This window comes from Asterias rubens, chromosome 7 (assembly GCF_902459465.1).
Source record: "Asterias rubens chromosome 7, eAstRub1.3, whole genome shotgun sequence".
Lineage (NCBI taxonomy): Eukaryota > Metazoa > Echinodermata > Asteroidea > Forcipulatida > Asteriidae > Asterias > Asterias rubens.
Window position 1 is genome coordinate 10,053,233 of NC_047068.1, and position 14,624 is coordinate 10,067,856.

Sequence of the window (14,624 nt, forward strand, 5' to 3'; positions counted from 1 at the left end):
CAGTCCAACTGTAATGATTCTAATCGGATGATAAACAAGTTCGATGTCACGATTTATTATTATTTTTTTCTTAGCTAGCCCAATTTATTGTGGACATAAAAAGGTGACCAATTTGCATACAATCGAGTCACCAGCTGAAAAGCACCTACTCGGGCTGCCCCTGCGCGCGGGGGACAAAGGGTTCGGCGGTATAAAAACTTTCGACGACTGGCGTAGCAGTATATTTCTTGGTTGGATGTAAGTTTGAACGGACAGAGAGAGAGAGAGAGAAGAAAAAAAGTGATAAGTGGTCTGCGCCTAAAGTTGTCTGGATCAGCATTCCAAGTGACTTGTTAGAGGACTTCATAGGATTGTTGCCTGCTCAGGATTTTTAAGGGGCTGTAGTGACACACCCCGAGATACACCAAGATGAGGACATTTGTTTTTCTGGCTGTTTTGACAGTGGCTTGGGGAGCATCCATTCGGATGCAATGGGATGAATGGGAGACGGACCTGAGCGAGACTGGACCAACTATACCAACTACACCAATAGAGACCACAAGGTAGGGTCTGGACTCATGGCATTTTGTCGCGTGGGATCATGGTTACTTCACACACACAAACAACTTTCAAGCTGTCTAGAGTTTCTAATAATATGTAAATCAATATTGGCCCCCGATGAAGGGAAAACAGTCAGCGTGCGTTTTATGGGCATTTTTACCCAGTGCCCATTGGTTGATTGACCGAAACAGTAACTTTGTTGCCCATTTTCCATCAATTTCGAGCAGTATTGTTTTTCAGCAGCATTCATTCGGACTACTTTTAACAAGAAATACTATCAAGATGGTGAAAGCATGGTGAAAGCATGATAAAGTTATGTTTGCGAACGATAAACAAATAAATCACCATGTGTGTCACGTGCACGTGTAAAAAGGAAGAAACCAGTCAATTGAAAAAATTATTAATGGGGGGGGGGCGGGGCGCAGCGGGGAGGGAATGGGGTCAATTGAGGGCGCTGTTTCACTCTTTCACACCGTGGGATGTACGAAAAATAAACACTGCTCTGTCTGATGGACATCGACAAAACATGGTGAACGTTTACGTATCAATATTGCTCATTAGGATGGTAAGATATAGCAAAATACTCCTAGTGCACATGTATTTCTTGTCACAAAAGTTTGGATAATTTCGGTTTATCAATAGGTAGGACCTTACTCTGTCTGTGGTAGTAGTACAAGGTACCACTTGTTATTCTAGATCTTGTGTTGCTTGGGTTCGTTCGATCCTCCAGTCGGCCAGTCATGCCAGTAGTATCGTAGGAGGTCCTGTTTTCGAGGTGTCCCTAAAATCGTGGCAAATCTTTTACCTCTCTGTGCGCGATGTAAAGAGTCCCTAGATAAAAATTGTGTGGTTTTATTTGCCAAGCAAAGAGTCTAACAACTGTCGTGGACAGTGCTAAAATTATAGGCATTTGTTATGAATCATAACAAAGGGTTAAGTCTACATTAAATAAAATGCAGGAAAAGTTTCCGTATGGCGCCACCACTTTTTCATTCGATATGAAATAATATAGTATCTAATTTACCTCAATGAGATATCCCTTTTTGTAAAAATGAGTGAAAAAGTGGTGGCGCCATACAGAAAGTTATCCAAAATGCAAATTGTTTCGTTTGTAGGCCTAGGCCTATAATGGCCTCTATTATAATTCTAGATTTTATAAAACATTTATTTTCGTAAATCTGTTGTAATGTTGGGAATGATAAAAATTCTGACATATTCTGTAATTATCTGTCTCATAATCACTGCCTCCCGCCATTGTGCGAACGTCAAAAGGGAAACGACATAACTCATTTTTGAATGCCTAAAATTATTGTCAAAAGTGTTGCCACCGAAAAGTGGTAGGCTATTATTAAGCCCCTACATGCAGTGATATTAAATCAGAAAAGACATTTATTGGCTGCAATGTCAACTTGCCTAGAGGCCCACACTTTGCACATTTTAGTCAAAATGATGATTAAAATAATCAAACCCAGATAGTATCTCCTTTTTACTAATCTTTGCTGCAGTTGCGTCTCTGATAGTTGTCATCGGCAATCTGAGTCTACCAGGTAAACGACAGCAAGACTCTAAAACACGGACAAATTATACGTCAAGACTTACACAACTTACTATAACTTATTAACTAAGCACAAAATGCTGCAATGTATCATAAGTTTGCGATGAACTTTTACTTTGCAACCAGTAACGAGTCATCGCAAGATTGAAAGTTTTAGTGAAATCGCTATCCAAAATCCATCGCTAAGTTGCGATAGATTTTGGATTTAGCTCTACCAGGTAAAAGACAGCAAGACTCTAAAACACGGACAAATTATACGTCAAGACTTACACAACTTACTATAACTAAGCACAAAATGCCGCAATGTATCATAAGTTTGCGATGAACTTTTACTTTGCAACCACTAACGAGTCATCGCAAGATTGAAAGTTTTAGTGAAATCGCTATCCAAAATCCATCGCTAAGTTGCGATAGATTTTTGATTTAGCGATCGATTTCGCATGTGCAATGATCGCAAAGCGTTAGTGAAATCGGCCCCAGAGCCACATTGCACTGAATGGAACCAAAACATCAGTTGTATCAATAGCCCTAGAAATCTGTGTGGACATAAAATTAAAAAATCCCAAAACAAATAAATAAATTCAAAACATCAAGGTGCTAATAGTAGTTTTAGTACTTTAAATACTGACACATCCGATTGTTCACTTTAAAAAAGAACTTTATAGTGGAAAGGAAACTAAATGAAATTGATCATTAATTACATAATTACCAAGGGTGTGTAAAATGTGAAAAAGATCAACCTTGATTTTAAAAAGTAAAAAAAAAGAGTCCCATTGTCTTCTTAAAATTATCGGACTACATATTTTCTATTATCAAGTTGTTTCAATTTAAAAAACACAATCCTAATTTTGTTTAATTTTTTTTGCTCTTTGCGTCTGTTTTTGTTGAATACCGGTCGTTTTCAAGCAGTCAAAGTTTACCAAACTCAAGCTCTGGTGTTGTCATTCAGTAGAGTATAGGTTCGAACCCCAGTCATGACACTGTGCAATAGTTTTCCAATGCAAATTTGGGGTCTGGCAGTGTTCCAAACTGACTCGGGTATCAGCTGCCATGACTCATGAGATCAAGCTCTTATCTTACATGTCTTTAAAAGTATTAAATGCACCGGACACTATGGCAACTACTCAATATAATTGTTAGCATAAAAACTTACTTGGTAACGAGCAATGGAGAGCTGTTGATAGTAAACATTGCGAGAATTGGCTCCCTCTGATGTAACACAGTTTTGAGAAAGAGGCAATTTCTATCAAATATTAAAAGATTCAGGCCTGAAGTATTTTTTTCTAGGTATCTGAATGTGCTACACAAATTTGTGCAACAAGGGTGGTTTCATTATTCTCTTTCAACTTTGACGACCAATGAGTCAAAGTTGTCAAAGACTTGTTATTTTATGCATCTGGGATACACCAAGTAAGAATACTGGGGTGGATTTTACAAAGGTTGTCCTAACTTAGGACTAGTCCTAGGCAATGCTAAGAGATAGGACTGGTCCTAAGTTAGGACCAGTAACTCATCCTAGCTTAGGACTGGTCCTTTCTCTTAGCATTGCCTAGGACTAGTCCTAAGTTAGGACTACCTCTGTGAAATCCACCCACAGCTGGTCTTTGACAATTACCAAAGGAGGCCCTAACTGTCTTTTCTTTCCTGTGATTTGTTGATTTATTGAAGTCAGCTGTTTGATGTTTGATCATGATGCTAAAACAAGAAAATAGAAAATGAAATTGGAGAACATTTCCTGAACAGTTACTGGACCTCTGCTTGTGTTTAGAAGTTAATGAAAATAAAATTGACAGGTCGAGTGGGATTTGAACCTGCAACCTCTGGATTAACGTGTTAGTGCTGAACCATTTGTGACCGGCTCTGCAAAAATGGGTATTAAGGGACAAAATAAGTAAATTGAGTTACGTACACAGCTGAATTGGTGTTCTAATAAGCTTTATTTTGATGTAGGTTTGAACCATGTGGCATTTTGCGATCTGGAGATAAACTGATATTTGCATATTCATATTTTACAATTTAATGAAAGTACCTTCAGAGATGCAGCTCCTTAAACCTAGCAAAATTAAAGGGAAGTTAACTAAAATTGATATAAAAACCCTTCTTTTTTCAACTAAAACAAATAAAAATGATATTTCTGTAAATAAAATATGCAAGTATTTTGTGCAATAGAAGCCAATAAACCAAGAAAGACAAAATCATGTTGTGAAAATATTTTCAGGATCTCTGCATTGAACGCCTCTTTAAATGTAATAAGCAAATCGTCCCTTACTACCCTTTTTTGCAGAGCGAGTCACATTTATCTAGCCCAATTTTGGTCGGGGGCACCAGTCAGATGGCAAGAAGCATTAAAAAAAAAAAAGTGTGAAGTGTGAATGTGTCTTGATTTTGAATACAATTAATTGAATTGTATTGCTAACATTCCATAACAGGGCCCAATTTCATGGCTCTGCTTACCGCCAAATTCTGCACATACGACCACCATTATCCCATTGCACGGTAAGCCCCAAATTTCTGCGCTACATGTAGCTGTGTAAGTGTAAAATGCCTAGTACGATAACGTGGAGTACACACGCCCACAAGCTAAAATTCCCTGCTAACCCATGAAATACACTTGATGTAAGCAAAGAATTCCCTGCTTCCGCAAGCGCCAATTTTTTCTTTTTTTTAAACAAATTCAACAAATGTTTTTTCTCTCTTTACAGACCCAATGTATGCACAGGCTACAGTAGAGATGGCAGGTGAGAGTTACTGATGAATTTCTTATAATCTTAAATCTTTTATCCAACTTTAGTTCAGTTTGTCTGAAATGAGTTCGTTGATGGGTAACAACTGTGCAAGTAAAATATCTTTTCAACAAAATGTTAACACTATTCCAAATTTGAATGATACACGTGTTTTGATCTAGAAACTTGTTTTGGCCGACTAGATCCTAAATTGTAAATCCGAAAATTAAAATTAAAATTTTAAATAGCTATCGAATAGATTAAAGAAAGTTACAAGCTTTATTTAAGGTTTTGCACAAAAAAAATCCCTGGGCTGTTTATTGGTAGTTTTTAATCAAAAACTACAATTAGTCAGCCATGCACAAACAATAATTTTGCGTGCTACATACTGTATTCTGTTTAATTCATGTGTACACAAGTTTTTGTAGGTTTTTTGTTTTCATTTTACAATGGCTTCATCTGCAACATTTGTTCAGAGTAAACGTTTTTTTTAAGGGGAAAATGTGCGAAAATTGGCTCATGAATGCACTTTTAATTTTCTCATCACTGGCATAGCAGAGTTTTTTCCAAAGATGCACAAATGAAATAATTATTTCATAGTATTTGAGGATGACTCTTCTATGTTCGAAATATTAGGCCATTCAAAATGTTTGCATTTATACCATATTGGTTGGTTAGCAAGTTGTAAAAGCTTATTTCATTTTTCTATTTTGATAAATTATTGTTTTTTTGTTGCTGATTTACAGTCAAATCCAGGTTTGCTGTGACGGCTACACTGGCACCATTGAAGAAGGCTGCACAACACGTATGTATTGGTTCATAATAGGGTAGTGTTAATTAGCTGCACAATGCGCGAACAAACATTTGAATGTGAACGTCAGAAAATTGTGTTGTTTCTAGGTGACGTCACCTGGGCTTATTACATGCTCACGTATGATGTCTGCACGTATTAAAGGCAGTGGACACTATTGGTAATTACTTAAAATAATTATTAGCATAAAACCTTACTTGGTAGCGAGTAATAGGGAGAGGTTAATAGTATTAAACATTGTGACAAACGGCTCCTTCAAATTTTCACAGGTTTGTTGTTTTATGCATAAGTTGAGATGCACACAACTTCGTGTGACAAGTGTGTTTTTTTCTTTCATTATTATATCGCAAGTTTGATGACCGATTGAGCTCAAATTTTGACATGTTTGTTGTTTTATGCATATGTTGAGATACACCAACTGTAAAGGCTAGTCTTTGACAATTACCAATAGTGTCCACTGCCTTTAACCTAACTGAAAATGGTAACCTCACGTATACTAAAAAACGTGAGATTTTAACAACACAATTTTCTTTGCTAGCGTAACGTGCAGCTAAACCTCCCTAAAAACGCAAGTCCCTGAGGTGATTTACTAGGGCAGGGCTCGAAATGAACAGGGCTCGAAATGTGATTTTAGGGTTGGGTTAAGCTGCCAGTAAACATACAATGGGACAAGCCCGGTGGTCTTGTGTTTTTCAATTGAATATACCCCATTTATAAGCCTTTTTGATGGCGGACATGATAGGAGTGTACTGTTTGGTTTGGGTGTATACACACAAATTTACCCAAACCTGTAGCACTGTGTCTGTCATATCAAAAGCTTCAAAAGCTCCAAAACAATGCTGCACGTATCATTTTCTCACAACCCAAAGACACACGTGCATCCACTCTTCTACAACAATTACACTGGTTACCAGTTTATAGACAACGCATTACCTTCAAAATATGCACAAAGCACTCTCTGACGTACTCCACAGTATATCACAGACTCTCTCAACTTCAACAAACCTGGCTGGAGTGGCCTCCGCTCCAGCCAGAATCTTACAATCCCTCGCACTTACAAAAAAACAGGGGACCGGTCCTTCTCAGTTGCTGGTCCCCGATGCTGGATCTCCCCCTACCAAATCGCACTCGCCACATCATCTCATCATCAACTTTCAAGTGTAAATTCAAAACGCATCCGTTCTCTTCTCAACCATAAACTGACTTTTTCGTAGGGTTCTTTATACCAGCACATTGTATACCTGTAAAATGCGCTTAATAAGTCTTATTTATTATTATTATTATTATTATTATTATTATTATTATTATTATTATTATTATTATTATTATTATTATTATTATTATTATTATTATTATTATTATTATTATTATTATTATTATTATTATTATTATTATTATTATTATTATTATTATTATTATTATTATTATTATTATTATTATTATTATTATTATTATTATTTATTATTATTTATTATTATGGTAAAACAACCCCACAACTGTTTGGCACTGATTGCGGAGGTATGCGTAATCTAAAGTTAAGCAGTCACTCTACGTGTACCAGGCATGTGATTTGTCAGGATTCTTCACTGATCTCCCTGCACCTTCATATTTTCTTGAAAAAGACAATCTTGCCATCACAGAGATGAAAAGACTTTTTCCTTGTTTTGACAAGTCCTTCAGATATTTAATTCTTAAATGTTGTACATTCAGGGAGCTTCATTTCCATTTTTCATTTTCAAATAATCTCATCCCTGTTTTACGGGTGCATTTTATTTGTACATAAAAATCCAATATAAAAATAACAGCTTTCATGCTGAGCCGAGTATAAATAAAGTATAAATTTGATAAAATAAAATATTCAAAGGTCTACAAACTCGGCAAATGAACATTTTAAAGACACTGGACGCTTTTGGTAATTGTCAAAGACCAGTCTTCTCTCTTGGTGTATCTCAACATATGCATAAAATAACAAACCTGTAAAAATTTTAACTCTATTGGTCGTCGAAGTTGCAAGATAATAATGGAAGAAAAATGACCCATGTCACACAAAGTTGTGTGCTTTCAGATACTTCAGAAGTAGCCGTTTCTCACAATGTTTTATACTATCAACAGCTCTTCTTTGCTTGTTACCAAGTTTTTATGCTAACAATTATTTTGAGTAATTACCAATGGTGTCCACTGCCTTTAAATGAATTCTGTAAAACCTTACACCAAAAGCTTTGGTTAATTGACTTTCCAACAAGTACATAAATGTGTTTTTAAAGGGAAGGTACACTATTGGTTATTGTCAAAGGACAGTGTTCTCACTTGGTGTATCTCAACATATGCATAAAATAACAAACTTGTGAAAATTTGAGCTCGATTGGTCATAGAAGTTGGGAGAAAATTATGAAAGAAAAAACACCCTTGTTGGGCGAATTTGTGTCCATTTAGATAGGAATAACAGACTTCTAGCTAGAAGTCTTTTATTATTTTAGTGAGAAATTACCTCTATTTCAAAATCTATGCTACTTCAGAGGGAGCAGTATTTAAGTTAATATTTGTTTTGAGTAATTACCAAACATGTACCTTCCCTTTAATGTGTTTGCAATCCTGTGCTGTTGCATTTGTAGTTGGACGCATTGCAACAGTTTGTGCACAAGTACTCATGTTGTGATCAGGTGATGTGTACATTTTATTAACCCGCAGGATATGTTTTTTTCGCCCTTCGTTCTGTACATCCATATGGTGGAACGTGTGGAAAACCACTCATGTTAGTGGTGTGTGCAGACTAACTGAATGTTTTGTTCCTTTTCTATCTGTACAGCCATTTGTAATACACCATGTGAGAACGGTGGAACGTGTGGAAAACCAAACACCTGTGAATGCCTGGATGCTTTCACTGGAACCTACTGTGAGAGTAAGTACCCATGACACCCACTCGGATGGAAGTGAAGCTGGTGGTCCCGTGTTTTGTCGAATTCACGTCAAAAGAACCCAGCGCACTTGTCGAAAAGAGAAGGGGTTTGCCTTGGTGTTCCTGGTTTGATTGGATGCGTATTGTGCTACATGTATAGCACCCTGTAAACCATAGCATGGTGCTATGTAAAAGGATTACATGTAGATGTCATAATTCAAACCTAGCCCTTACTACATACCTTGCAGGAAAATACTGTGCGTAAAGCGTCACTGATCGTCACTTAGTGACGGATACGCACGCTATATAAGAAGCCACTATTATTATTATCATTATTATTAACTGTGTTTCGGTTTGGGTTTGGCTCGTGACCTAGAATGTGCATTGATTTGATTAAACACAATAATGTTGGTGTCTTCTACTTCCAATTGCAGGTTTGAAAAAGAACTACAGGTGGAGTGAGTGGAAGAACTACAACCCCAAGACTAATATCGGTGACTCTGAGGATGTGTACATACTCCGTCGTGAGTAAGTCTAGAACCCAAGGTCCAGTAATAGCCTCTTCCATTGTGCTTTGCAAAATGCTCCCAGTAAAAATATGAGAGCACACCAGCCACCAAAATGTTCTTCAATTTGTCTTTCATTGTGTGCTAAGCAAAATGTTCCCTGAAGAATAGACAAAAGTGCATGCAAGCCACCAAGCAGTTATTAATTAGCTGTTCCGACCTACCGTCGGAACAGGTATTGTTTTCGTCGAGATTTTTATTATTTTTATTATTATTATTATTCTTTGTTTCTCGCCAAAACCCCATTGCATTTGTACACGTGTTTTCTTTAAGCCTAATCTCCTAAACCATAATACGAAAGAGTGAGTTTATTATACCAAATTGTAGCTTAGAACATAAGCTTTACTCTAAATGTAAAAAAAAATTAAACTTTTAATTAATTAACCACGTAATCTTCATTTGAATATAACTGGATGCAGTCGCTTCATGTTATTATTAAATATGCTCTTTGGTAAATGCCATACAGTATGTACCTATCATGAGTTGTGACTTCTTGAGATGAGTCTACGCATTTGAATATAACTGGATGCAGTCGCTTCCATGTTATTGTTAAACATTCTCTATGGTAAATGCAATTCAGTATGTACTTATCATGAGTTGTGACTTCTTGAGAGGAGTCTACTCAAGTCTACTTTTCTTGTTTTTCTTCTTACGTTCTGGACCACAGCGAAGTGTCTTTTTATTTGTTTCCTAACCGAGTTCTGGACCAATATACTTTGCACACGAATGTGTAGGGTTTTCGTTTAACGGACGTGCGTATATAAATAGGGGTTTTTGACGACGACGACATACCATGGTGTCCACAGAATTACACTAAACTTCAACAGTTTGAAGATAATGACAGTTGAAAGCTTCCCTTAAAATATTACTTGCTGTGGTGTTGTAGTTTTTGAGAAATGAGTGAAAAAATGTCAAATTTAGACTCCGAGGTGGCGTCCTCCGTGGACGAACGTGCGTAATTGAATAGGGGTTTTTGACGACGACGACGTCCTCGTAAAAAAAACCTAAAGGCATCTAATACTACATTTCAACCCTACTTAATAGTTAAAGGCGTTAGCAGATCATATTTAGTGACAATGTTCGCAAAATCATGACACGAGAATTATTTCGCCGGATCATAATCCCCTTTGTTGATATATATATAATGTAAACCCTCTTAAATGCATTGGCTTCATAGCCTAGTGGTCATCAGTCGCGCTTTCAACACTGATACATGCGAGTTCGAATCTGCCCACGGGAAAACTTTTTTTTTATCCCCCCAAAACTAAAAAAATATTTCTTTTTGTAATATTTAAGTTAGATTCTTATCTTTATATCGATAGTGTTGCCTTTTCTTTTTCTCAATTGTTAGCCCAACATAACATGTGTGCATGCATGACACGATGATGTTTGTAAGCGGAAAATGGTGATCATAAGCGCAGAGTTTGGTGGTTAAGAGTTCTGTGAAATCAAATCGTACTAGATCAAACATCAAACCACCGACCCCCAAAAATGTTAAAAATCGTAATTAATTAACCACGTGACCCATATTTGCATATTTATATGGGAAATCTTTGTAGCACCATATCTCAAGAAGTAAACTGCCGTTTTTTAGACTGTTTGTAGTTAAAGACTCCTTGGGGATTGGAGATTAATTTTGAAAAACCGTGACCTCAAGTTGACCTCTACTTCCGGGTCAACCCAAAGTGTGGCAATATCGATTTTCAAACTGTTCTCAGTTAGGGACTCCTTGGGCATTGGAGATTAGCCTTAGGTTACCATGACCCCATGTCGACCTCTACTTCAGCATTTTCTTCTTTTTTTCAATGATAGACTCCTTGGTCATTTTAGCTCAAAATCCAAGCAAAAGAACACGGAACAGCTTTGTGTTTGTTCACAAACACCTAATGTCTAGTTTTGTTTGTTATTGTGCGCTAAGCAAAATGCTCACTGCAACAGTATGAAAGCGTACGCCAACCACCAAGCTGTTCTTCAATTTGTTTGTCATTGTGCACTAAATAAAATGCTTTCTGCAAAAACTTGAAAGTTAGCCAACCACCAAGTTCTTCAATTTATCTTTTATTGTGCACTAAGCAAAATGCTCCCTTCAACAATATGAGAGTGCATGACAGCCACCAAGCTGCTGTTCCATTTGTTTTTCTTTATGCGCTAAGCAAAAATAATGCTCCCTGCAAAGACATGAAAGTGCATGCCAGCCACCAAGTTGCTCTTCAATTGTCTTTCATCATGCGCTTAGCAAAATGCTCCCTGCAACAATATGAGAGTGCCTGCCAGCCATCAAGCTGTTCTTCAATTTATCTTTCATCATTTGCTGAGCAAAATCCCTAAAGTAATATGAGATTGTATGCAAGCCACCAAGCTGTTCTGCCATATGTGTTTTATTGTGTGCTAAGCAAATACTCTCTGCAACAATATGAGAGTTCATGCCACCAAGCCATTCTTCAATTTGTCTGTTATTGTGTGCCATCAAAATGCTCCTTGCAACAATATGAGAATGTACGCCAGCCACCAAGCTGTTGTTCCGTTTTTCGTTCATTGTACGCTAAGAAAATCCTCCCTGCAACAAAATGAAAATGTATGTCAGGCACTAAGCTGTTCCTCCCTGAGTCCCTGCTTTGTAAATTGCTGAAAATGAATACACTCCACATTGGCATGCTCTAACATTGATCTTGACTGAATTATTTGCAGTTTGGACGTGTGTAAGTCCAGCGTACCCCAGGCCATCGAGTGCCAGACATTGGCCGGTATCGATAGCTCCCGTAGTGGTCAGGTGGTGACATGTGACCGCCGTGTGGGTCTTCGCTGTAAGAATGAGGACCAGCCTCTTGATGAACAGTGTGAGGACTACCGGATTAGACTTCTCTGTCCAGTCAAAGATGAAGGTAAATAATAACATGTTAGGAACAAAAAGCATTTTGAAATAAGCGAATTTAAGAGTGGCAACCGACTTCTTAATTCACCAGTTGAAGGAACATTACAGAATTGGTTTTTGCTAAGAAAACAGTTGCTGGCAGTGTAAGCACTTCATGTAATCCACCATTAACATAAATGTAAAAACCTGTTGAAGTTTGAGATCGATCGACCATCTGGGTCACAAGAAAATAGTGAAAAACTGACTACACATTTTGCACGACATCAATTAAAAAACATAAATATTTCAAGGGATGTTTTCTACTATCATCATCATTAGACCATGTAGTTTTTGTAAATTTTGTGATCTTAGACAATTTTTTTTCACACCAATTTTGTAATAAGGGAATAAAAGGGTACCGAAGAGTTCTTTAACGGCCATTTAAAACAGGCAGGGTCGTTGCCGTGTGATAAAGGCCCAAGCCAAAGGCGAGGGCCTTTATCGCACGGCAACGATCCTGCAAGGTTTGAACGGACGTTTAAGAATGAATCACTACTCTTTTATTCCCATTCATAAATGCCCTTTTGTAAAAAAACGTAAAAAAATTACAGACCCTTTGACAATTGAAAACTCGAGGTTTGAAGTACTTTTTCCCAAAACTTTGTGAAGAATCTGTTTGATGCGCGTGGGTTGTGTGTACGCGCGCGCACTTAGGAATAGATTACGCGCCTGCGCTTAGAAGATTACGTGCTGTTTCTAATAGCTATGAATTGCGCATTCCGCGTGATAATATTGGCGTACGCGCGCGCCCGACACGCGGAAGCCAACCAGTTATAAAGAGCTCAAGCTGGCCATTATCAACCATTTAAACACCCCCACGTGACGCGCTCTCCACCAATAGGAATAGCGAAACTTTCTGGGGTATTTATGAATGTTCCTTTAAGCATGATCCCTTTTCATTCTTTCAGAAACTAAGGGTGCCTTTACTTGCATGCACAAGGCAAAGGAATACGACCCTGAGGAGATTGTGAAGCAAGGTGATTGTGTCGCTTGGTAGGTAGAAACCATCTACAGAAAAAGAACCCCATATTTTCTTCTTCAATATAAGTACTCCAATTACATGAGCAAAAATTAACTGCATAAGCGTGCATGCGATGGCTCCTCAGTTCAGCTGATTTCATCTTTTTTTAAACTCAGTTTTACCATGTAGAATTGAAAAACAGTACAAAATCATTTGTATTTTCCTCGTTTGTGGTGAAGTTACAGTTGCATGCCTGTTAAAGGCAGTGGACACTATTGGTAATTATCAAAATAATTATTATCATAAAACCTTACTTGGTATTAATGAGTAATGGAGAGAGGTTGATAGTATTAACATTGTGAGAAATGGCTCCCTCTGAAGTATTGTAGTTTTCAAGAAAGAAGTAATTTTCCATGAATTTGATTTCGAGGCCTCAGATTTAGAATTTGAGGTCTCAAAATCAAGCATCTGAAAGCAACTTCGTGTGACATGGGTGTTTTTTTCTTTCATTATTATCTCGCAACTTCGACGACCGATTGAGCTCAAAATTTCATAGGTTTGTTATTTTATGCATATGTTGAGATACATGTACACCAACTGTGAAAAGTAGTTTTTGACAATTACCAATAGTGTCCACTGTCTTTAAAGGTGTTGAGGGACGAGTACATAGCTGGATCCTTCTGCAGGTTGTTCCAATTCCTGATGGCGTATGGGAAGAATGATTAGATGCTCTATTCGCTTATTTTCAATTCAATTTAATTAAAAATTTGTTTATTTTAAAAAATACATCACCAAATAAAAAGTCACAGACTAAAAGAATTTTGCTTTACAATAAAATTACATTAAAAATATATGTGTATATGTTTATTATATTAAATACAATATTATAGATGTTACTTTAGATAAACAGACAAACAGGAATACACAAGGGGAGCACAAAGGAAATAAAAAGTAGCATTTATTTATTATTGTTTGAATTTAAAGTTGACAATAACTTTTATAATGCAGAGGCATGTCAAGAAAAAAAGAAGAACTTGCACATATAATTATTATTATTATTTTTGTGTAATCATACTCTGAGGTGTATTAAGCACTGTACACTCAGTACCTTTCCGAGTTTTGTGGAAAAACCCACAGGCAAATAACTTGGGTGGGATTGACCCCAACTTTGCATCAAGTCAAAGAGCAACTGGTCCCCTTTCATACTTCTTTGATCTATGCATGCAGTTTAGGGTGACTGTGTAAAAACATGATTCATTTGAAATGGAATTGTATCAGATACTTGAATTTTTACACGCGCGTACTAAGCGTCCTTCAACTGCCATCCACGGGCTCAAAGTTTTTTTTATCAAGTTTGCGCTCAAAGTAGGCCTTTTTCGAAGCCATATAGTTCTGTTATCCTCCTAGTGACAAAAAGGATTGGTACGGTGTGCTCCCCATGGTAGCAGGGCTGGTCCAAGTTGTCATGCTCACACAAAGGAGACAAACTGCCCAGGCAACATTGACATTGCGCTTACCTGCAAGGGGTAAAGCCCTGCACTAACATCATAGTGGTTTCTCCTGAAGACGAGCAGAGTATGCTGTATTGAAGCATCATGAAGACCACTTCGGCTCTTTTCAGAGCCAACACTCCCTCAAAAGAGATATTATACACCCGCAAG

At 37.3% G+C, this 14,624-nt stretch overlaps 1 protein-coding gene across 2 annotated transcripts in view; it reads left to right on the top strand.

Moving 5' to 3' along the window:
* The first annotated feature begins 221 nt into the window (after nucleotides 1–221).
* LOC117292667 (kielin/chordin-like protein) overlaps nucleotides 222–14,624 on the top strand; it is a 53,763-nt gene continuing 39,360 nt past the window's right edge. For both annotated transcript variants that reach the window (XM_033774802.1, XM_033774801.1), the window contains exons 1-7: nucleotides 222–542; nucleotides 4,798–4,833; nucleotides 5,565–5,623; nucleotides 8,436–8,528; nucleotides 8,960–9,053; nucleotides 11,780–11,973; nucleotides 12,911–12,995. In XM_033774802.1, the coding sequence (XP_033630693.1) occupies nucleotides 409–542; nucleotides 4,798–4,833; nucleotides 5,565–5,623; nucleotides 8,436–8,528; nucleotides 8,960–9,053; nucleotides 11,780–11,973; nucleotides 12,911–12,995 (695 nt within the window). In that variant the 5' untranslated portion in view covers nucleotides 222–408. The remainder of the gene's footprint in view (nucleotides 543–4,797; nucleotides 4,834–5,564; nucleotides 5,624–8,435; nucleotides 8,529–8,959; nucleotides 9,054–11,779; nucleotides 11,974–12,910; nucleotides 12,996–14,624) is intronic.